The following is a 22181-nucleotide window of genomic DNA, read 5'->3' as shown; positions in this document are numbered from 1 at the left end:
GCAACCTTCCGGTTACAAGATGAGCTTCCTAACCCACTGAACCGAGGTCACACATGAATCAATGGCTTTCTTGAAATGAATTCATTTGCCACATATTTATGAATAAGCTGCAGTAGTAACTTGTTGTGCTACAAGACCACACACAGTTGCAGGAAACAGAAGTCGATGGGAAATTAATAACAAATCACACCGTTTTTATAAAGACAACTAACATTGAAAAGGCGGCATTTCTGAAAGTCAGTTGGGAAGTGTTAATATTTAAATCTCTCAAGTTATGTTGTTCTGTTTCTTTATTCAAGGTGTGTTTTGGAGGTCCCAGCTGTATATCGACCAACCACAGTTCCTGAAATTCAACATTTCCGTCCAGAGAGATGCTCTTGTTGGTGTGTATGGACGCAAAGGCCTACCTCCTTCACATACACAGGTAACATGGGAAAGCAAATGTTCCCAGAACTACTTTAGAACTACTGTACCAACATATTGGAGAGTGGAAAAAGTGCATGAAGTGATATTTTCACCATTTGAAGTACTAATAAAGTAAAAAAACAACTCCCACTAATGTCTAGCTTTGATCATTGATTCAAACAGCAGTGATAGAAAATGACACCTGAGTGGTTTTCACATTGTCATGCTATGACATATGTTAAAGCTGTTGCCACTGAAGTTAACTTTTGCCATTTGGCAGTCAGCTTTGCCTTTTAAGAGACTGCTAATATATCCTCTGTGCCTCTATGTCCATCCTTTCTATTGTTAATAACTTTATTTTCCAGCATCTACGGGATTCATCTGTAAAAAACAAAAACAAAACAAAATTTTTCGAAGAGAAAAACATGACATTTTTTGGTATTGCTGCGTCTCTAGTCTTTCTGAAGCTCTTTCACAGTTGCTGCTTCTTTGCTCATTTGTCCAGTGAATTTTCCACTATTGGTCAAATGTATCTAAACTCATCAACAAAGTCAGAGAATGAAGCTGACTCAATCGGATGTGACCATAAGGAAGTTTTAGCCCACTAAAGACCCTTCCCTTTCAAAAAACAGCTAAATGTAATAAGAGTAATAATCTGGGAAATGATAAGGAACTCATTTAGACAACAGATTGCCTTTCAAGAGAAAGCCACACAGTGATCTAACTCACCACTGAAGGACTCAGGGGAGCAGAGCGACTGAGAGGAAGTGTCAGAGCAGGTTCAGAGCTCGGGGACGAGGTTCGGCAGCCTTGGTGTTAGGGTTTGAATCATGGCGTATATCTCATTGGTGAATTTTCAGAAGAGAAGATAATCTGTTCATGTTGACCTAAAACATTATCCTGACATGAAACACACAGAGTCTGTACATAACCAGATTGTTCTGTTATGTTGGCTGAATGAGAACAAAGACAACAGCTTGACAACCATAAAATAGTATTTTTGAAACAAGGATATTCCCAAAGACGTGGCATAGTTTATGTAAAATGTCCTGAAAAGAAGTAGCATGCCTAAAAAAGACTACCAATAGCAAATGTCATGTCAGTAATGGCCTGACACAGGACCTGAGAGGTGCATCTGGCCCTTCAGTTGATCCATCGACTGTTTGCTGAAGCCTGATGGTGTCAATGGGATCTGGTTAGAGCTGGAATCATGATTGAGAAAACGACACTTTGATTTTTGGGAACCATTTGACTGGCAATGGCTTCATGTTTGAGGATGACAATGGTCCCAAACACACAGCCAGTGCAGTAAAAGCATACTCGGATAGAAAAACACACAATGGAAAGCTTTCAGTACTGGACTGGCCTCTCAGAGCGTCAGGCTCAACATTATTGAAGTATTGTGCGATTATTCTGACAGAGAACAGAAAAAAAGGCAGCCGAGCTCCAAAGACGAACCTTGGAATCTCCTTCAAGAAGCCTGGAGAATACTTCAATAAATTTTAAGAAAGTTTGCGTAAGAGGATTTAGATGTGGCCATACCAAACATTGATATACCTCATATACTGTATTTTAAAGTAACTCTAACCTAACTCTACCCCTCCACTTACCTTTTCCTAGCAAGATACAAAGAAATAAAAGGTGATTAAAGCACATTCACAAATGAACTGCAGTGTAAAAAAGTGCGAGGTCAACAGTGTTAATTTAAATGTCAGTGTCAGTCCACGTTGGTACTTGAGTCGATCAAAAAGATGTCACAACATTTCAGATCCTGTGCATCATTATTATAACCAAGCACCTTCAGCTTCTTCCTAATGACACTGAATGATGAAAGTAATGTGGAAACACGTTCACTGGTATCACCGTGAGAAGCCTGAGCAATTGCCTCACAGTCACTGTCGTTAAGACTTAATGGCAGCACACTACATGTGAAATCCATTGATGCAGTCTGTGTCAGGTGGCACATATCATGTGACAGTTTCTGTTTATCTTCTGTCATGTCTGAAAGGGAGTGAGAGGAGCATTAATTTATAATGTAAATATAGATGAAAGGGGCATCTGTCAAAAAGGTTAGAAGCTATGTTATACATTCAGCATACAGAGCTGACTCATTTAATTGTGTTATATATGTGCCATAGATGCCATGGTAATGTAGGTCATGACCCTGGGATGAGATTTTGTAGGCAAAGGACGACATGATACAGCAAAGAAATGTTTCCAACTGACACGATATTGATGTTTTTATCTTTATGCCTCAAAATGAAGTCTTATTGAATCAGTGGCTGCAGCTGATATCTGTTCACTACTATAGCATTTAGGAAAGCTTATCGTCAGCCTTCCTAGTTCATCTGACTTTTCTACTTTCAACAAATTTCCGAAATGCTCAGAAAACCCCCTGAAATCAACACAGGAACGATGGCGCCGTCCTAGTGGCAGCCTGAGGTGGCAGAATTATAAATATTTCACAGGCAACTTTGCAAGTGAGTCAAGTGCTTCATAACCCTTAGTCCATAATGAATATAAGCTTCTTCACTAAACTATTGCTTTAATGACTACACTTACATCTCTGTGTTACATCTGTCAAATGACTAATCCACGCAGTCACACAACTCAGTGTTAGCACTTTAGATGATTCAATTCAATTCAATTCAATTTTATTTATATAGCGCCAAATCACAACAAAAGTCGCCTCAAGGCGCTTTATATTGTACAGTAGATAGCACAATAATAAATAAAGAGAAAAACCCAACAATCATATGACCCCCTATGAGCAAGCACTTTGGCGACAGTGGGAAGGAAAAACTCCCTTTTAACAGGAAGAAACCTCCGGCAGAACCAGGCTCAGGGAGGGGCGGGGCCATCTGCTGCGACCGGTTGGGGTGAAAGAAGAAAAACAGGATAAAGACATGCTGTGGAAGAGAGACAGAGATTAATAACAGATATGATTCGATGCAGAGAGGTCTATTAACACATAGTGAGTGAGAAAGGTGACTGGAAAGGAAAAACTCAATGCATCATGGGAATCCCCGGCAGCCTACGTCTATTGCAGCATAACTAAGGGAGGATTCAGGGTCACCTGGTCCAGCCCTAACTATATGCTTTAGCAAAAAGGAAAGTTTGAAGCCTAATCTTAAAAGTAGAGATAGTGTCTGTCTCCCGAATCCAAACTGGAAGCTGGTTCCACAGAAGAGGGGCCTGAAAACTGAAGGCTCTGCCTCCCATTCTACTTTTAAATACTCTAGGAACAACAAGTAGGCCTGCAGTGCAAGAGCGAAGTGCTCTAATAGGGTGATATGGTACTACAAGGTCATTAAGATAAGATGGGGCCTGATTATTTAAGACCTTGTATGTGAGGAGCAGGATTTTGAATTCAATTCTGGATTTAACAGGAAGCCAATGAAGGGAAGCCAAAACAGGAGAAATATGCTCTCTCTTTCTAGTCCCTGTCAGGACTCTTGCTGCAGCATTTTGGATTAGCTGAAGACTTTTCAGTGAGTTTTTAGGACATCCTGATAATAAAGAATTACAGTAGTCCAGCCTGGAAGTAATAAATGCATGAACTAGTTTTTCAGCGTCACTCTGAGACAGGATATTTCTAATTTTAGAGATGTTGCGCAAATGGAAGAAAGCAGTCTTACATATTTGTTTAATATGTGCGTTGAAGGACATGTCCTGGTCAAAAATGACTCCAAGGTTCCTCACAGCATTACTGGAGGCCAAGGTAATGCCATCCAGAGTAAGAATCTGCTTAGATACCATATTTCTAAGATTTTCAGGGCCGAGTACAATAACCTCAGTTTGATCTGAATTAAGAAGCAGAAAGTTAGCGGCCATCCAGGTCTTTATGTCTTTAAGACATTCCTGCAGTTTAACTAATTGGTGTGTGTTACCTGGCTTCATGGATAGATAGAGCTGCGTGTCATCTGCATAGCAGTGAAAATGTATGCTATGTCTTCTAATGATACTGCCTAAGGGAAGCATGTATAATGTAAACAGAATTGGTCCTAGCACTGAACCCTGTGGAACACCATAATTGACCTTAGTGTGTCAAGAGGACTCTCCATTTACTTGAACAAATTGGAGTCTATTAGATAGATATGATACAAACCACTGCAGTGCAGTACCTGTAATACCTACAGCATGTTCTAATCGCTCTAATAGGATATTATGGTCAACAGTATCGAACGCTGCACTGAGGTCTAGCAGGACAAGCACAGAGATGAGTCCACTGTCAGAGGCCATAAGAAGATCAAGTGATAGCCAAGTGGATGTCTTAACCTAATGGGTTCAAGTTCCCATTACTCCATTTCAGGGTTTCTGTGTCCTTCTTCTTCTTCTTATCTTTTCCCTCATTCCTCATCCAGATGACTGCCTCTCCCTGAGCCCACTTCTCCTGGATTTTGCTTCCTGCAAAAGGGAGTTTTTCCCTTCTGCTTTCACCCATTGTTTTCTCTATTACTGTTGTTGTAAAATGGTCCATACCATTATACACAGAGCTAATTTCATAGACATCCATCTGTTATGTCATGTGAACACTCGGAGTTTAATTGGTGATATATTTAAGGTTCACCAAAGACCACTTGATAAAATCGGGGCCGGTTTAGCTCAGTGGGATGAGCGGGCGACCGTAGGCTGTGTGGCTGAGAGCGGCTGGCCACGGTTCGAGGCTGACCTGTGTTCTTTGCCGCATGTGTTTTATTGTGTTATTCATTTAAAAGGGACAGTGCAGTTTAACATAGTCCAAGTGCAAACCATGAAACTGATGTAATAAGTTTATAGCTGTTGCTAATTTTCAACCATTGTCCCTTGTTGGGCTTACAATCACAATACACATATTTTACAATAAAACAGAATTTTTCATAAAACCAAAATACATCATAAATACATAAAAACTACAATTAAGAGACAATAAATTTAAAAAAAAAATCAACAACAACAAAAAATCATTAATTAAAATGACTATAGCTCTGATTTGCCTTTAACCAAACTTTGACCTTCACTGTAAAGCACAGGTGTCGAACTCCAGGCCTGGAGGGCCGGTGTCCTGCAGGTTTTAGATGTGTCCTTGATCCAACACAGCTGATTTAAATGGCTAAATTACCTCCTCAACATGTCTTGAAGTTCTCCAGAGGCCTGGTAATGAACTAATCATTTGATTCAGGTGTGTTGACCCAGGGTGTTATCTAAAACCTGCAGGACACCGGCCCTGGAGGCCTGGAGTTCGACACCCCTGCTGTAAAGGAACTGATGTCTGTAATCGATTTGATTTCAGTTGGAAGTGTGTTCCACAGATGGCAAGCCTTTATGGAAAATGCTGACTGACCAAATTTAGATCTGCAATATGATATCTTGCAGTTGCCGTTCACCATGCTCCCTAGTAGGTGTGTTCTCACTGCATTGCCTATTGAAGCTAGTCAGAGGCCAAAAAAAGGCCACTTGATTGACTGACCTGCACTGCTGTCCTTGCTATGCTCTGGCACTTCAGGAGAATCCAGGTACTGTGCAGGGTGACAAAAACTGGACATGTTGAGCATCACCTCAAAAAGCATAGTGGTTAGATTGTTATAGGTAAAACTTTAGGCTAAAACTTGGGGAAAATAAGATGTTTGCATTATTGTGCTTTTTTTGTTTTCCAGTATGACTTTGTGGAACTGTTGGATGGTAGTCGGCTTATTTCGAAAGACAAACGAGCACTGAGTGACACCGACGCAGGACACATACGTCCAGCTGGTTCTTTTGAAGAAGAGTCTGAGGGAGGCCCCCGACATATTCGCTCAGTGAATGTGCACGAAGCTGGGTTCATCCAGTACCTGGACACTGGAATCTGGCACCTGGCGTTTTACAATGATGGACGAAACACAGAACAAGTCTCCTACAGTACCATCATCATAGGTGAGACATGCTTGTTCTTACTGGGACGTTACTGTAAGAGTGTGTGAGTGCACCTCTTCAAAGCATGTGCTCAACATATTTGGTGCCAGCTTGTCATTACAGGATTTTAAATATACTGCTACTATTAATAATAATAACAATAATTATAATGAGAAACATCAAAGCAGGTTCTGGAGCTCATAGTTATCTGGCATGTGACAGACATCATGATCTTAACTCGAAGCAACGTTGAGTAAAGCTGCATTCAATTCCTTGATAAATTATCTCAAAAAATGAGTTTGAAGTGAAAATACAGACAGTTGACTAACAGATTCAAGCCCAGACCTTTCTAACTGTGAGGGAACATCAGTCAAGATATATCTATATGTAAATGACAACAACGTTTAATCTAGTTTTACTTTTTAACCAAACTGGTTGTGGTTATGCACCACTTACATAGACATCTGTTAGTTTTAGGTGATGTAGCACTAAATGACGAAAGATGTTTAACATACTATAAACCTTGAATGGGTTTTTTAGGGAAATGCAGGCACAATAAATGAATTTGGCAGCTAAACCTGGTGAGACTGAAGCGACCTGCAACTATATAGGCTGGATGTGATTTTCAATAAATGACAAATATTTAATGTAATACTAGTATGCTGTGAAAACCTTCAGTGGCACGTGTGTGTGCAGTTTTAATTAGAGCAAAGGAGTCAAAGCAAAAAGCACGGCAGAGAGGGAAAGAGCGGTTGTGGTGATTGGATGCATTGATTGGACTAATTGGCTGTAACTATGGTAATAGCAGAAGAGCAGTCACGCAGTTTGGTGTGTGTATGTCTTTAAATAATCTCTCTCTCTCACTTTAAATCAGAGTCGATTATGGAGTGTCCTCACAATTGTCATGGAAACGGTGAATGTCTCTCGGGGATTTGCCACTGTTTCCCAGGATTCCTGGGGCCTGACTGCTCTCGAGGTAAACGATTCTGCCTCACTTATAGGGAAGTAGGAATTGTTGCATTATTGGATTCCCCGTTACTTTTATCAAAGAAGACCCTGACCATGACAAAGACTTTAAATATTTTGTATGTTTTCAGCTGCTCTGTTTAGGTCAAGTGTGCTCCTTAATAAATCAAGAATAATTGAAAAGTTACACTAAGTATTTATGGGCACGAGATTTATAACTGAATAGCATTTTATTGAATATGAATCCATCTTAGTTGTTTACACAGTACATAGCTTGATGGGAACTTCAGGGTTCAGTTATCTTACTGCCATTTTTGGGCGATTTAGTAAGTGTGACTTGTTCCATTCATGCATGTGTGTGGTGCAGCGTCCTGTCCAGTGCTGTGCAGTGGTAACGGACAGTACTCTCGTGGACGCTGCCAGTGCTACAGTGGTTGGAAAGGTACCGAGTGCGACGTGCCAGCCAACCAGTGTATTGACATCCACTGTGGAGGACATGGTATCTGCATAATGGGCGCCTGCATCTGCAACACTGGTTATAAGGGAGAGAACTGTGAGGAAGGTAAGAGTGTGAAAGTGTCACCACAGTACTGAAGTTCCATGTAATCTTTCTCACAGCGACGTTCACATTTTGACTCTACTCCACTCTGTTGTGTAAAGTTATTGGTTTATTAAACATTTTTTGTACCCACTATAATTCTGTTGGAATCGGGGAAACCTTTTAAAATGTCACAATTCAGCAATAACAGCGCTTATGCCCATTTTTACATTTGACAGCAATAAATTTGATGACTTTAACTAAAGTGACTCGAAATACATCAAAATCAAAATATGCTATACTGTTATATGCTAACAGTTTTTCACCTGTATCAAATTCGACGGATTTTCATCCACCAAAGTGGGTCAATTATAGGAATATGGTCATTCCTGGGAATCTTAAAACTCAAATTGTACATGTCAGATTTGTGAGTATTTTTATGGTACAGTAGTCACAGTTGACACTGTCTTGAGTCTCTATTCCAACCACATTCGCCAAGGAGACAGGCACCTGAAACAGACGTTTTGGACAGTCCCCTATGTTGTTTTAGATTCAAGATTCAAGATCCTTTATTTGTCACATGCATAGTACAGAGTACAACATGCAGTGAGATGTATCCTGAGAGAACATTAAATGAATATATACGGGGACATTATGTGTAGTAAGTAGCATTATATGCAGCAAGTAAGTGAATTAGGTATATTACATGAATTAAATAAAATAGACAATCTGGAAATTTTAAATTGAAAATCTGAGGGGGGGGGCATGTTCTGGTTTAGGACTCGGATGGCTTGGGGATAGAAGCTCCTCCTCCTCTTTACTAAAATAGTAAAGAGACAAATTTGAATCTATTTATTCTGAGCTCAAATGAAACTTACTTAGAGCTAACTGACATTAAAACAGAGGCTGGGGTTTGTTCATAAGTTTATTTATCTGTGAGTGTGAGAAACATGTGCAAGTCCCAGAGTGCAGACAGCGTTTAGTGAGTGTAATGGTTACACTGTTACCATTTTCACATTCAGTAAACTAGTATTATTATTATAATTATTATTCCTCTTGTGTTTTTTGGTGATATTGTTAATATTATTTCTGCATGTGATCTTCTTATAGTGTCTCACACTTGTGTGAGAGCAGAATATAAAACATAGAATATTAAACTCTTAGATATCATGTGTAGACCTGTCATGGCTACAGGCTGCCTGTTATGCTTTTGACTTAGATCTAACTGTATTTGGAGTAATATTTCCAAACCCCCTGACAAATACTCAGGAAAAAGGCCCTGTTAGCCTTTAGTAACATGTTATAGTTACCTCATCTGGTTCCCATTAGTTTCGTTTTTTCAACAATAAAACTAAGAAAGAGCAGATCCAAGAGCAGACAAAGATTTATGTTTTTCTGTTTTTTCCTCCATCTGTTATCATTATTAGCTGGTATCTATGCAGATAGAATAACAGTCCTAACAGTAGAGAGGGGCTCTATCGCTGCATCAGTAACAACGTGGAATCGATTGGGACTGACAGCAACTCACACATGAAGTGGTAGGCTATACAAGCTCACAAAGTGGAGTCAGTGGATGCTGAAGCACATAGTGTGGTAGAGAGGCTTTCTGCAGAGTCGGTCACTACAGTCATGTGACTTCACGTGACCTTCAGATTAGCTCAAGAACAGTGCGTAGAGAGCTTCATGGAATAGCTTTCCATGGCTGAGCAGATGCAACCAAGCCTTACATCACCAAGTGCAACACAAAGTGTCACATGGAGTGGTGTAAAGCACACTTCCACTGGGCTCTGTAGCTGTGGAGAGGTGTTCTGTGGCAATCCCATAGATGACTCTTTACTATAATGGTCTTCCTCTACAATAATTAAATTATTTAAATGTACTTTTGTTCAAGCTTCTGGCCTTTTACTTTATCAAACTCCTTCCTGAGATTTTATCCAGTAAATATAATCTTTGATGAGTTCAATCTAAAGACACTGGCGATGCTAAATTGTGAAGCAGGTCACAGAGAGAGCCACCTTCTGACCATTTTCAATAAAATTTTCACTGATGATATAAAAAAATGTGACATATTCTTAGTGTGTGTTGCCATGGGCACAGGAGGTGATAAGTACCTGTGTGCAACAGTCAAAATTATAATGCAGAGCATGAACTGCTTCGACGGTAGGATGGCCACGCGGCCATGTGGAGATTTCATTTGAATTGGAATTGTGGAATTCTGAAGAAGGTTGCCCAGTGAAAACAGATCTACCCGGTGTTTGTGGACAAACAAATTATTTAATTATTACATTATTTAATATTGTAAAACCCCTAAAAGGCAAAAAAAAAAAAATCTATAAATCATTCCAGTGTTAAGAGCTTTCTCTCCATCCCTTTATAAATGTCATGCATTCAGCTGCAGTAGCTGTAACAGATTTATACAGATCAGTTTGCAATTTTGCTCACTTGAAATGAAAGTTTTTAATTTTTATGATCTCATTTTAATGAAGAGAGACCGAATATGAAGCAAAAATGTAGAAAAATACTTTATATGAACGGTGTAATTATGAAGTATATGAAATGATCTTGACTGAGGACTGGAGACTGGCTAGACTCCACTCTGTTTCTTCCCTTTGTTCCCTTGGTGGTATATTTTATAACTGTCATGCTGCAGGACCCATCCCATCCCATGTTAGTGTTCTGACTGAGGAAAGGAGATTCCTGCCCAAGATTTTATGGTAAATGCCCCATTCATTGGCCCCAGTTTAGGGAGGCATCCCTATGAGGATGCTGTTCTTTGGGTAATTTCTCTTCCTCCAAACATGGTGGGTTGAGTTGACGGCAGAGAGCTGGATTTTGGTTTCATCTGACCACAGCATTTTCTCCCAAGCCTTCTCACGGTCAAGCTAAAGGTGGAACTATCCCCGTGCCTTTGTAAGCAGGGGGACACTGCGAGTGCTGCAAGATTCCAGTGTTGCCAATCACATTCCTGGTGACTATGGTCCTAACCCCTATTAGACCATTAACACGCTCCCCCTGTGTAGTTTTGGGCTGATCCACCACATGATCATTCTCATCTCCTGAGACCAAGGTCTTGCATGGAGTGATTGATGATTGACTGATGATGCATTTTCTATTTCTTCCAATCTGAATAATTGCATCGGCAGCTGTTACCTTTTCACCACCATCTTGGTCTTATTGCCGATGCAGTCTTGTCTCTCATGTGCCTTTCCCACGGTGGTGGAGAGGTCGTAATGGAAGAAATCGATTTTGTGGACAGGTGTGCTTTAGACACATAAGTTTAAGTGTGTGTAAGTAATTTACTGTAATATCTGTGCCACATGGGCACACAGCCCACCTGTGGGAGCCAGAATTCTGGCTAAGGGGTAGGGAGCCAAATACTTACATCACTGTGTTTTTCTGAATTTTGGTTGATATTCTGTCTCTGCATTAAAAGCAAACTACCGTAAAAATTAGAGACTGTTAGTTTCTTACTTACCAATTCTACAGGGGATCTAATCATTATTTCTCCGGCTGTAAATGCTTAATTGATTTATTCTAATACGATGTGCAAATAAATATCCACAGCATCTGTTTAAGCCAGATACCTGGCTAAAAGCAAGATGCAAACAATGCACTACACTAATTCAAATTAAATTAATCAGTAATGACTTGCATAGGCGTACAACAGTGCTGAGGGAAGTGATGCTCATTTGTGATTCACCTTGTGGATATATGCAGACACAATGGTACAAATATGAAAATGCATATCACAGCGGACAGTAACCACATTACTTTCAGATGAGTTCAATCCTCAGTTGGAAAGAGACAGACAGAGGGAGAGGGCGTGTGTGTGTGTGTGTGTGTGTGTGTGTGTGTGTGTGTGTGTGTGTGTGTGTGTGTGTGTGTGCGTGTGTTTTAATCCTATTTACAGCTGCTAATCTGAAAATTTATGTCAAAGATGCTGTGTAGGTTTACCCCAACAAAATGACACATAATATTCTTTTGTGTTTGCACTGAATCGATGATCAAAGCCATGGATGTGTGAGCACTGCTGAGTGGTTTTCCACAAACACCTCAAATATACTGTGCAGAGGTGTTTTCTGGTCTGGTGTCTTCTTCTGCCGTTTCAGTCCATGTGTAATAACTTGAGATACAAATAGTGAATTAAATGCATGTAATGAAATAAGCCAAACATTCAATAATTGCTTAATGTGAAAGTACAAATGAGGAGCTCACACATAAAATTCTGTCATGACTTAGAGTCAGAAAAGAGGAAATGCACAACTTTATAACTGTATATAAAGCTGTTTGTGTGTAATTAAGTTTGAAGAGTTTAAGCATCTGGCTCCAGACAACTGCCCTCAAGAGTTCAACAGTAAAGTTGATGTGTGAACGTGTGCATGTGTCCTGTATGTACTGTTTGGTGTACTGATAATTTCCTTTCTGCATCCAGTGGACTGCATTGACCCCAGCTGTTCGGCCCATGGGGTGTGTATTCATGGCGAATGTCACTGTCAGCCAGGCTGGGGTGGAGCCAGCTGTGAAATTACCAAGGCCATGTGTCCAGACCAGTGTTCAGGCCATGGCACCTACAATGCAGAGACCAGTACATGCGCCTGCGACCAGAACTGGACTGGACCTGACTGCTCTTTAGGTGTGTGCACTGTTTACCTGTCTATGTCCACATTTCATTTTCTTTCTTGTTTCTCTCAGAATGAAACCTTCTGTTGAAGCATTTGTAAAAACAGCATTTCACAGTCCCTAAAACAATGAATACTGTATAGATGTGTTATGAGGGGATTTAGAAGTGAAGTGACGGGCATAAAAAAATCCAAATCAGTTACAAATTAGAAGCTATTTAAGACGACAGTGTTAGAGATGCAACACCCTGAACGCTGCAATACTAAATGGAATGCAACCAAGAAGATTTAAGGTAAATAAAAAAGTTTCATTTTATTTTTCAAATTCAAAAAGAGAAACAGAGTCAGACTATCATTACTTAGTAATGGCCTGTACTACAGAAATCAGCATATTGTATGAAAATTTTGTTAACTCTTTAACAAAACTTACCACACACAGTAGTGTTATCTACAAAATGCTCACGGTCAACATTTTCCACATATTTTTCTCTACAATTGCAGCAAATGATGCAATAATATACATACACATGATACACATGTTGCCAGCACATTTAATTCATTTCTATTCAGTTTATTTATATAGCACAAAATTACAACAACAGTCACTTTATTCTTTATCCAGAGTAGAATGATTGTGGTGTACAGCATACATCTTTAACAGCTTTAAAAAACAAGAACTGGATGCACAACATCCATCTCCAATGCACACAGGTATACAAAAGGATCACATATGTCCCTCAGTAAGTTGCACCCTGAGCAGACACTTTTTGTAGCTGTGCAGGAGCGGCTAACGTACTGCAAACCCAAGCTTGAGGAAAATAAAGAAGTTCTGAGCCGCTTCAGTTCAAGAGTGAGATTTAATCTCTCTCCTACACAACACTCAAACACAAAAATTAACACAGTGACTTGTAGTAATCTGTACTGAGCTTTTCCTGAACCTTACTGTATGCAAAGACGTCATTTGGCGTACACAGGGTGCAGTCCAGGATGCAGCTGCGGGTGAAATAAGAACAAAGTGCATCAGTGTGCGTGGACGTGCTTGTATCGGTTGCATTCACATGCAATCGCTGTGTTTCTGCCATCGATGGAGTAATTTCTCTTTGTTGCTGTTACAGAGGTGTGTGAAGTAGATTGTGGCAGCCATGGAGTGTGTTACGGCGGCGTATGCCGCTGTGAGGAGGGCTGGACTGGAAGTGTGTGTGACCAAAAGGCCTGCCACCCACTGTGCAGCAAGAACGGAGTTTGTAAAGACGGGAAGTGTGAGTGTGACCAGGGATGGACAGGGGAGCACTGCAACATTGGTGAGTGGACCACACACACACACACACACACACACACAAAATAACTTATTATTATGACTACACTTAAATAATCCAGTTGGACACAGCAGAGTAGCAAACAGCCTTGAACAAAACTACAGATATCTTAGGTGAGCGCGTTTCACTGATTGGTCCCTGTGCCATTGTTAACCAGCGTATCACAGTTTCTCATGTTTGTGGTTGCTCTCAGGGTTTGAGGAAAATTATGCTGCTGATAATGTGGATGTACATGTTTGTGTTAGTTTGTTGTTTTCCAGTAAAACACATCTTAATCTGAGCTCAAAGCAGAATTCCCATTTAGGATCGCTCTAGGTAACTTCTTTTTTGTAGCTGGTGTTAGTTACCAACACTGCAAGATGCTTGATCTTATCTGCTCAGCGCTGCAATTAATAACATCCAGAAAGATTATGGTCTTATATATGTTGCTTCTTGGCTTTTGCTAAGACTGCACTGTGCAAAAGTAAAAAATATCTATCCAGTACACAGTCACATAAAGTTATCGATGTAGTCCTCAAGAAGAATTGAAGCAACAAAGAGTCTTTCAAAGATCTTTCATCTGCATCCATGATCTAAAATAAACAGGGACCAGAAAACACCCAACGATAGTCTCAGAGAAAACACTAATGCAGCTACCTGGGTACGTGCTAACTGACACTACTGCAAGTAGTGAAGACTTGTTTTTTTATTAGACATGAGCATGACTGAGCCAGTCGACTAAAGAGCAGCTGTTGGTTGTATCGCTGCTGCAGACACTGGGTTATGATTGTGATGATCAATCACAATCATGATTGTGATACACAATCATGTGTAGTGGTTACACATGATTCCTTGGTAGGAATCATGTGTAACCACTACATTTGCATCTTATGTTGGTCCATGTTAGAAACACAGAGATGTGAAGAATTGTTTCCAAATTCATGAAACTGGGTGATTTCATACTTCAGCTTGGAAACAGCACACCTGACATCATATCCTATCAATACAAAATAACTGGATTGGACCTGATGAGCTTTGTTTGTTTGACTGAAGCTCTTCGTGGTCACTTTCATTTACATCTCTTTTCTTTGCTTCCTTCTATCTGAACTAAATCCTCTTTATTTATGTCTTTGTTCTTCCTTTTTCCTGTCTTCTTAAAGCTCACAATCCGGATATTAGAGTTAAAGGTACTGTACACTGTTTTAAAAAATCTTATTTTCACTGTTATCACTAGTTTTTTTTCTTTTCCTCTCTTCATCCTTTGCTTTTTCTGTTAACGTACAGCTGAACTTTAGCTGCTTCAGTGATAGATTTTATTGATGTATTTACTGGATGTTACAGCTGGGCCCCAAAAAGAGGGCAAATTCATCAAACCAGTTTACACTAGCTATAATAATAGCTTGACTTACAGAAACACATTTCCTTGTTACTGTTTTATTCAATCCCTGTGTGATACTGCATGTTTGATGTCATAATGGCTTTCTCAGTGACTTGGGCCATCTGAGTATTTTACTTTGAGCAGACAGGACCTACATAAGCACAGGCAAAATCAGTATTGACCATCTTTGATGTAGACCATGAAATCTTGGCCTCAGTTTTATTTATATAGCGCCAAATCACAACAACAGTCGCCTCAAGATGCTTTATATTGTAAGGTAGACCCTACATTAACACATACAGAGAAAAACCCAACAATCATATGACCCCCTATGAGCAAGTACTTTGGCGACAGTGGGAAGGAAAAACTCCCTTTTAACAGGAAGAAACCTCCGGCAGAACCAGGCTCAGGGAGGGGCGGGGCCATCTGCTGCGACCGGTTGGTGTGAGAGAAGGAAGACAGGATAAAGACATGCTGTGGAAGAGAGACAGAGATTAATAACAGATATGATTCGATGCAGAGAGGTCTATTAACACATAGTGAGTGAGAAAGGTGACTGAAAAGGAAAAACTCAATGCATCATGGGAATCCCCGGCAGCCTACGTCTATTGCAGCATAACTAAGGGAGGATTCAGGGTCACCTGGTCCAGCCCTAACTATATGCTTTAGCAAAAAGGAAAGTTTGAAGCCTAATCTTGAAAGTAGAGATAGTGTCTGTCTCCTGAATCCAAACTGGAAGCTGGTTCCACAGAAGAGGGGCCTGAAAACTGAAGGCTCTGCCTCCCATTCTACTTTTAAATACTCTAGGTATTTAAAAGTTCTTAACCTGGGTTCGATCGAACCCTAGGGGTTCGGTGAGTCGGTGTCAGGAGTTCGGCAGAGCCTCTGCCGTGACATGCACGGCTCATTTTGTGCACCAGTAAAAAACATATCTATGGCTTGAATTTGAAAAAAATCATATTTTATTTTTCACTAAAGAGGGGTTCAGTGAATGCGCATATGAAACTGGTGGGGTTCGGTACCTCCAGCAAGCTTAAGAACCACTGCTCTAGGAACAACAAGCAAGCCTGCAGTGTGAGAGCAACTCTGTATTTAAGATATATAGATGTCTTTTAGATAAGATGGAGCCTGATTTCAAAGGATTTTAAATTCAATTCTGGTTTTAACAGGGAGCCAATGAAGGGAAGCCAATATAGCAGAAATCTGCTCTCTCTTTACTCCTGGTCATCCTGTGAGCTGATTCCTCCTTTGTCCTGTCCACGTGTATTGCTACACAGTCAAATGTTCTCATAACTGTCACTGAATTTAAGCAGAATTTGACTCACACAATTGCCTTGTAAGATGTAAGTCATACTTTAGTTGACAGAAGACATTTATATAATTAGAAGTACAATTTTCATTTTAATTTTAGTGTTATTTTAAGTAATATTCTATTATTCCAAGCCCTCGTTGTGGCAAAGGAATATTTACAGATTAAATCTGTAAATATTCCAGAGGCAGAGCTCTAGGATAGAGGATACTTGCCCACAAGCAATGCAGTATTACCCACCTAAGTGATTGTGGTTATATACGATTGTTTTTGGATCGTTAACTGTTTCTGGAGGGATTCTCTAAGTTGACGTTTCTGTTGGCTGTTGAAGATGAAGTGACCAAGCAGGAACCAGCAGTGTATAACCTGAGATAGGTCAAGGAGTTCTCCAGAGATGATAATGCTTTACCCAGAGCGTGGCAGACTAAGGAAGTAAATAGCTTCCTGGCAGGGCTCGAAAAAGTTTTAGAGCAACTGATTCTATGAGTCTTAGGCCTCTACCCTGCACAATATTAACTCTTACAATTACACTGAATGATTTTCTAAAACCACAGTTATGTTTCTTATAATCAGTTTCAAAATTGTTTCTCCTTAAGATCTGCTTCCAGCTCCTGCATGCCTGCAGATTCTCGTGCTCTGCAGGCATGTTTCCAGGGTTTTATATATATAACAAACTCTGTGAAAGCTCTTCATGTAGCCTCCTGTTTCAGCCTGAAAAGGCATCTCTTTAAAACAGGGTCCTGCTGAGTCAGCTCAGTTTTGATTATCTATCTGCCAGCATGACGCTGTTCTGATTCAATCTTCACAAAACATTGAATTCCTTGATGGAAAAAAGTTAAAGGTAAAAAAGGAACACGTTAAGTACAATTTCCAAGATGGATTTGCTCAAGAAACATGAAACACTGGTCGTAAGGTTGTGTCACCTAAGCTGCTAGTATTGGCTGAAAGGTCAAAGCTGAAAGTGTGTTTTGCAGCCTGGGCCCAAATTTTAATTAACAGCTAATTTCCTACAGCTCAGATTTGGGCCTCTGACTAGAAGTGGGTTTAAAAATCGATTTCCCGATTCAAAACGATTTTAGTTTAAATAAAGCAACATCGACTCATCAAATCCTGAATTGATTTTTAAATATAAATGTATTTTCACAGAAACACCAGATTCTCAGGTTAAAGCTCACAAAACTGTTTCCACCAAACAACTAAAACAGCAAACGATCAAAGATCAAAGACGTAAACACAAAGCATGACCGTCTGCTGCTGAATGCAGACATCTCACAGATTCTGAAGCTGCAGGTTTTGTCACTCTGACCAAAATTCACTGAACCGTCAGCAAAACAAGATCAAAAGTAGCTTCACGTTTTCAAGACATTGTCATTTATTTCCTTCTTACTTTTGCTGTTTCGCTTCCACCAGGATAAAATCACACTTCCTGCACAGCTCTCTCTCTCTCAGTGTACTCAGAGACCAGTTTACCATAAAAATCTGTTTTCTGCATTGTTTACTGCTTATTACGCACCAGTCTGCCGGCGTGTTCAGCGCTGTCAGACGCTGTTTTGTTTTGTTTTTTCAAATTGACCTCCGACTAGAAAGCCTCATTTCTGGTGTTCAATACCAAAGAAATGTAAACTTTTTAAAATTATACCAAATTGCAAAACTCTTAGCTGTATCTCTAATTAAACCTCTGTAATTTTGCTCTGCTTCACTTCAGCAGCATCATGTAATGTTTATATGTTGATTCACGGTTCATCTGCTATAAAACGCCAGGCCAGGAAAATCTCCTTCATGTTTTTTTTTTTGTTTTATCCTCAGTTACTTTGACATAAACGCATCTGCTGTGATGTTGCACCTCTGATGAAGTCTCACAGTGTCAGCTTTGTTTTTATACATAGTCAGAAATATAATAATTATGATCATTTATCAGTACATATCCATATTATTTCTGACTGTCTAAGTCCAAACTGAATCGAATCAGTTGTTGAAATCAGTGATGACACCTCGCCCTACCTCTGACTGACACCTTCTGCCAGTTCTATGGAGGGTTTTGCTATGCGGGGAATATGCTAAGTAACATTAAACCTGCAGTGCAGAACTTTGTTTCCCAATCTAGTTTTCACACCTCAGCTATAAAAAGCTGATGGGGTGTTGTCGTCACCCCACCGGGCGAGTGGGCAGGCGGACAGCACGGACACCCAACTCAAGAACAAGGCGACGTAGGACTTTGAATTATAGGTCCATCATTTGATTTAAAGAGGCCATAGACCAGAGGAGTCATGGCTCACTTTTGGAACCAACTACTGTTTTGGCACTTTTGCATTTTATTCATTTTTTCATCTCTGTGGCAGCACATGCTTTATCATGCACTAAACTATGCTACACCTCCTGCTTTAAAGATCTTAATCTAGTAGTTAAGAGGAACAGCAGCACAGGCTGTAGCTTCAGTTGTGGTGACAGCCGCTGGATCCTCTTACAGAAGGTTGGTACACTGCACCGGATAGTTTGTCAGTATAAAAACAATTCTATTTATTAACAGAAGCTACGTTGTGTACAACATAACAGCTGTTGCATTGTCATTATTTTTGTCCTTCTCTCTTCTGAGATCTAACATGTGAATGACGTATTTACACTGCTGTGGTTCAACTTCTTTGTTTATCATTTCATTTCTGTGATCCCAGCTCTTCCTTCCTGCCTCCTCTTCCTTTGGTTGCCGTCTTCATTTATCGATCACAGACTAAATATTTGGTAGTGCTGGTTTTGTTTCACTTTACTTTTCTCCCTAATTTTCCTCCCTCTCTCCCTCGTGCCCTCTCCTATTCTCAGGATATAAAGGTAACTCATGCTAAAGAATAATAAAGGCCTTACTGTCCCAGAATACAATGACTTCACCCTCTGCTTTATAACCTGACATATTTTTGGTTAACTCCATTTCGTTTTAGGTTTTGTCTTTTCTTTTCGCTCACTGTTTTCCAGTCATTCTCAGTGCTCGGTTTAGCTAGACTTGTATTGTCGTATATTCTATTTCTGTGTTTTTTTCTGGTCCTATCATTCCTTTTCCTGTCTCTGACTCTCACACACGAAACACAGACCATAGATAGATTCCCATGAGAACATAGTGAATAAAAATAAAAAGTGCACGCACAGTCATAAAACAAAGATGTGCGACTCCTGTTTTGTCTTGCATCCACAAGCCTGATATATGTGTTGAATAAGCCAGTTGCTGTCCTCCTGTCTTCGATCTGTCTTCACTTTCCTCCCCCCCTCAGTTCTGGGCTTTGCTTGGTTCTGATTCTCACTGTTTTAATCAGCCTATCTGATTGCCAGCCTCACTGTCAATTTTGTGAATGAGGAATGCCAAACAGAGGCATAAAGTATAGTCTGTGGAGGCACACAGTCCTCCCTATACTTTGTGCACTGCCTTTATGTCTACCTGTTGTGTTTTCACATGGATTTAAACTCGCTGCGTTATTTCTTTGCCTGACGAGAAGAACGAGCACAGAGGAATCCATATTTCTGAAACAAGCATCCTGTTGAATGGAAATTTCAGTCTTTGTCAGTTCACTGGGTGTTAAAATTCCCTCTGATGTAATTTCCTCTGACAGACAAACCCTTCAGTTTGACATGCTGAGACTTTTTTCTTTTGACTTTATTTATTTGGTTTGTTTCTGTGGCCTGTTTTCGTATTATGCAACAACACCATTTCTTTTTCTTTGTTCGCAGATGAAAAGAAAACTTCTCATTTTGTACTAATTAAAGCCAAGCAGCACACTGTGGCCATTTTGGCTGCTGGCAGTTCTAGCAGTTCATGTGAAAGTACAACATCAGTGCATTTCACCAAAGGTTGACTGTCTGTCTGTCTGCCAGTCTGTGTCTCTCACATGTGGGCTACTGTAATTAACTGTTTTATTTGTCTGTCAGTCTGTGAGTCCATTAATTGGAGAAATGTCCATCGTATGGGGCTGAATGCCTTTATACACATCTGAATTTAACCAGTATGGGTTTTTGAAGCCTGGTACTTTTTGTACTGAAGTTGCTGAGAGAGAGAAGATAAACTTTTTAAAGTTTTGGAAAATGTACGTTAAGATGGAGTGCAATTATTTCCAAAAGAATTTAGAGTGAAAATAGTACAAACACATACAACAAACATGACAAATGTTGAAACAGACAAACTATTGTTTTGGGGAAAAAATGATGACGTTACCTGGATGTCATCTAGTGGCCTTAGTGTACTAATGCACCACAGTCCTATCACCTGCTGCTATTTGAACCTTAGCCTCAAGGACGCAGCTGCATTTCACGTCTTTTATGTCCATGTGTCCAGTGACAGTGATCTTAGAAGTATTGCCCAAAGCCCCAAACACGGTCCCATCAATACAAAATTTATCTGAGTAAAATCTTTTAATGAGAAGAATGCAGATTCTTTGTATCTTACACTGAGCGTGGCCATTCATCTTTACTTCTGACAGACAGCCACTCTGAGATGCTATCATTAGATTTTTAATGAATCTAATACTTTACATACATCTTACATTGTTGGTTGGTTGTTTTCTTTAGTATTAAACAACCTCTCCGTTTGCTTTTTGCAGCTTTCTAGTTTTAATTATTGGAAATCGTTGCATACCGTGTTTATTTCCATTTTACACCAACAACCTGTTTTGTCTATTAGAATGATTTCTGAATAGCATCTGAAACCGCATTTATACTATGATGGGATAGTAGAACGGGGATGTTTTCTGAAATGTTCTAAACTGATTTGATAAGACAGCTGGTATAAAACTCTCTGAGGCCCACATTTGTTGAATGAAACAGATCGATTTTGGTTGTAAACAGTAGCACCTATCGAGCCCAGTCTCAGCCCTATCAGAATCCAAAGGCCAGCTTAACCAAAATTATGTCCTGTTTATTTTTTATATGTAAGCTATAGTCGTGTTCTGCCTTTGATCCTTTTGGATGAATATTTATTGTAGGCCATGTTGTGTATTTTTTGCTTGTTTTGGGGTTTTGTCAGATGTTTGAACTGAAGAGTCAGCTCAGTGTGGTGCAGCAGAGTCCAGCCTCAGTCCTGTGGGGGCTGCCAGTGCCCCTCTGGCTGTTTTTGACGTCCCATCATGGTCTCGGTGCTGTTTCAGAGGCTTTTCCAAGTCAAGAGGGAAACTCCGAATATGTATCATTTTTAGCATGAACGTGGCCCTAAATTAAATAAATAACAATAATATCCTCTCGCAGCAATTCAGTACAAAAATATCATCACCTCACTTCAAAGATGTATATAGGTTTAAGCCTGTTTTCACCCTGACGGTCATCATGGTCCCCTCCCTTTATTCCCACTGCTGTGACTTTTCTAACTGTGCTTGTCCCCTGTGCCCAGAGGGTTGTCCAGGTCTCTGCAATAACAATGGACGGTGCACCTTGGAGGCCAGCGGATGGCACTGCATCTGCCAGTCGGGATGGAGAGGGGCGGGGTGCCACGTTGCCATGGAAACACTATGTACCGACGGCAAGGACAACGAAGGAGGTGTGTTTGTGTAGATACACTAAAAGTGGGAAGACAGATGGTTAAATGTATGAACAGATTTGTTTGATGGCTGAATGAACACGGGATAAGGAGAATATTAAATGCTTGCGAAACAATAATCCAAACGTCCTCCCGCGAGTACAGAGAGACATTAGGAAGAAATGAACAGTGGACAGGTGCTTTAGAAAGTGGTCTGAGATTACTTTGAAAGGCACAGGTGAGTGCAACACCCCCTCAAACCCTCTCCCCACCCACACGCATTAATTTGCAGAGGACTGAGGAAAAATGACACAT

The 22181-nt window shown here is 40.1% G+C and overlaps 1 protein-coding gene across 12 annotated transcripts in view; it reads left to right on the top strand.

Moving 5' to 3' along the window:
- Positions 1-22181, top strand: part of tenm3 (teneurin transmembrane protein 3) — an 869227-nt gene that overhangs the window by 765460 nt on the left and 81586 nt on the right. For 6 of the 12 annotated variants that reach the window (XM_025908309.1, XM_025908314.1, XM_025908311.1 and 3 more), the window contains 9 exons: positions 300-424; positions 6042-6297; positions 7151-7252; positions 7610-7804; positions 12213-12413; positions 13515-13700; positions 14855-14881; positions 19196-19204; positions 21741-21887. In XM_025908309.1, coding sequence (XP_025764094.1) covers positions 300-424; positions 6042-6297; positions 7151-7252; positions 7610-7804; positions 12213-12413; positions 13515-13700; positions 14855-14881; positions 19196-19204; positions 21741-21887 — 1248 coding nt within the window. Of the gene's footprint in view, positions 1-299; positions 425-5836; positions 5901-6041; positions 6298-7150; positions 7253-7609; positions 7805-12212; positions 12414-13514; positions 13701-14854; positions 14882-19195; positions 19205-21740; positions 21888-22181 lie in introns of those variants that run through there. The other 6 variants (XM_025908318.1, XM_025908313.1, XM_025908312.1 and 3 more) reach the window with 3 other exon arrangements.

Source organism: Oreochromis niloticus, linkage group LG6 (assembly GCF_001858045.2).
Source record: "Oreochromis niloticus isolate F11D_XX linkage group LG6, O_niloticus_UMD_NMBU, whole genome shotgun sequence".
NCBI classification, from domain to species: domain Eukaryota; kingdom Metazoa; phylum Chordata; class Actinopteri; order Cichliformes; family Cichlidae; genus Oreochromis; species Oreochromis niloticus.
This window is presented reverse-complemented; position numbering and strand designations above follow the sequence as displayed.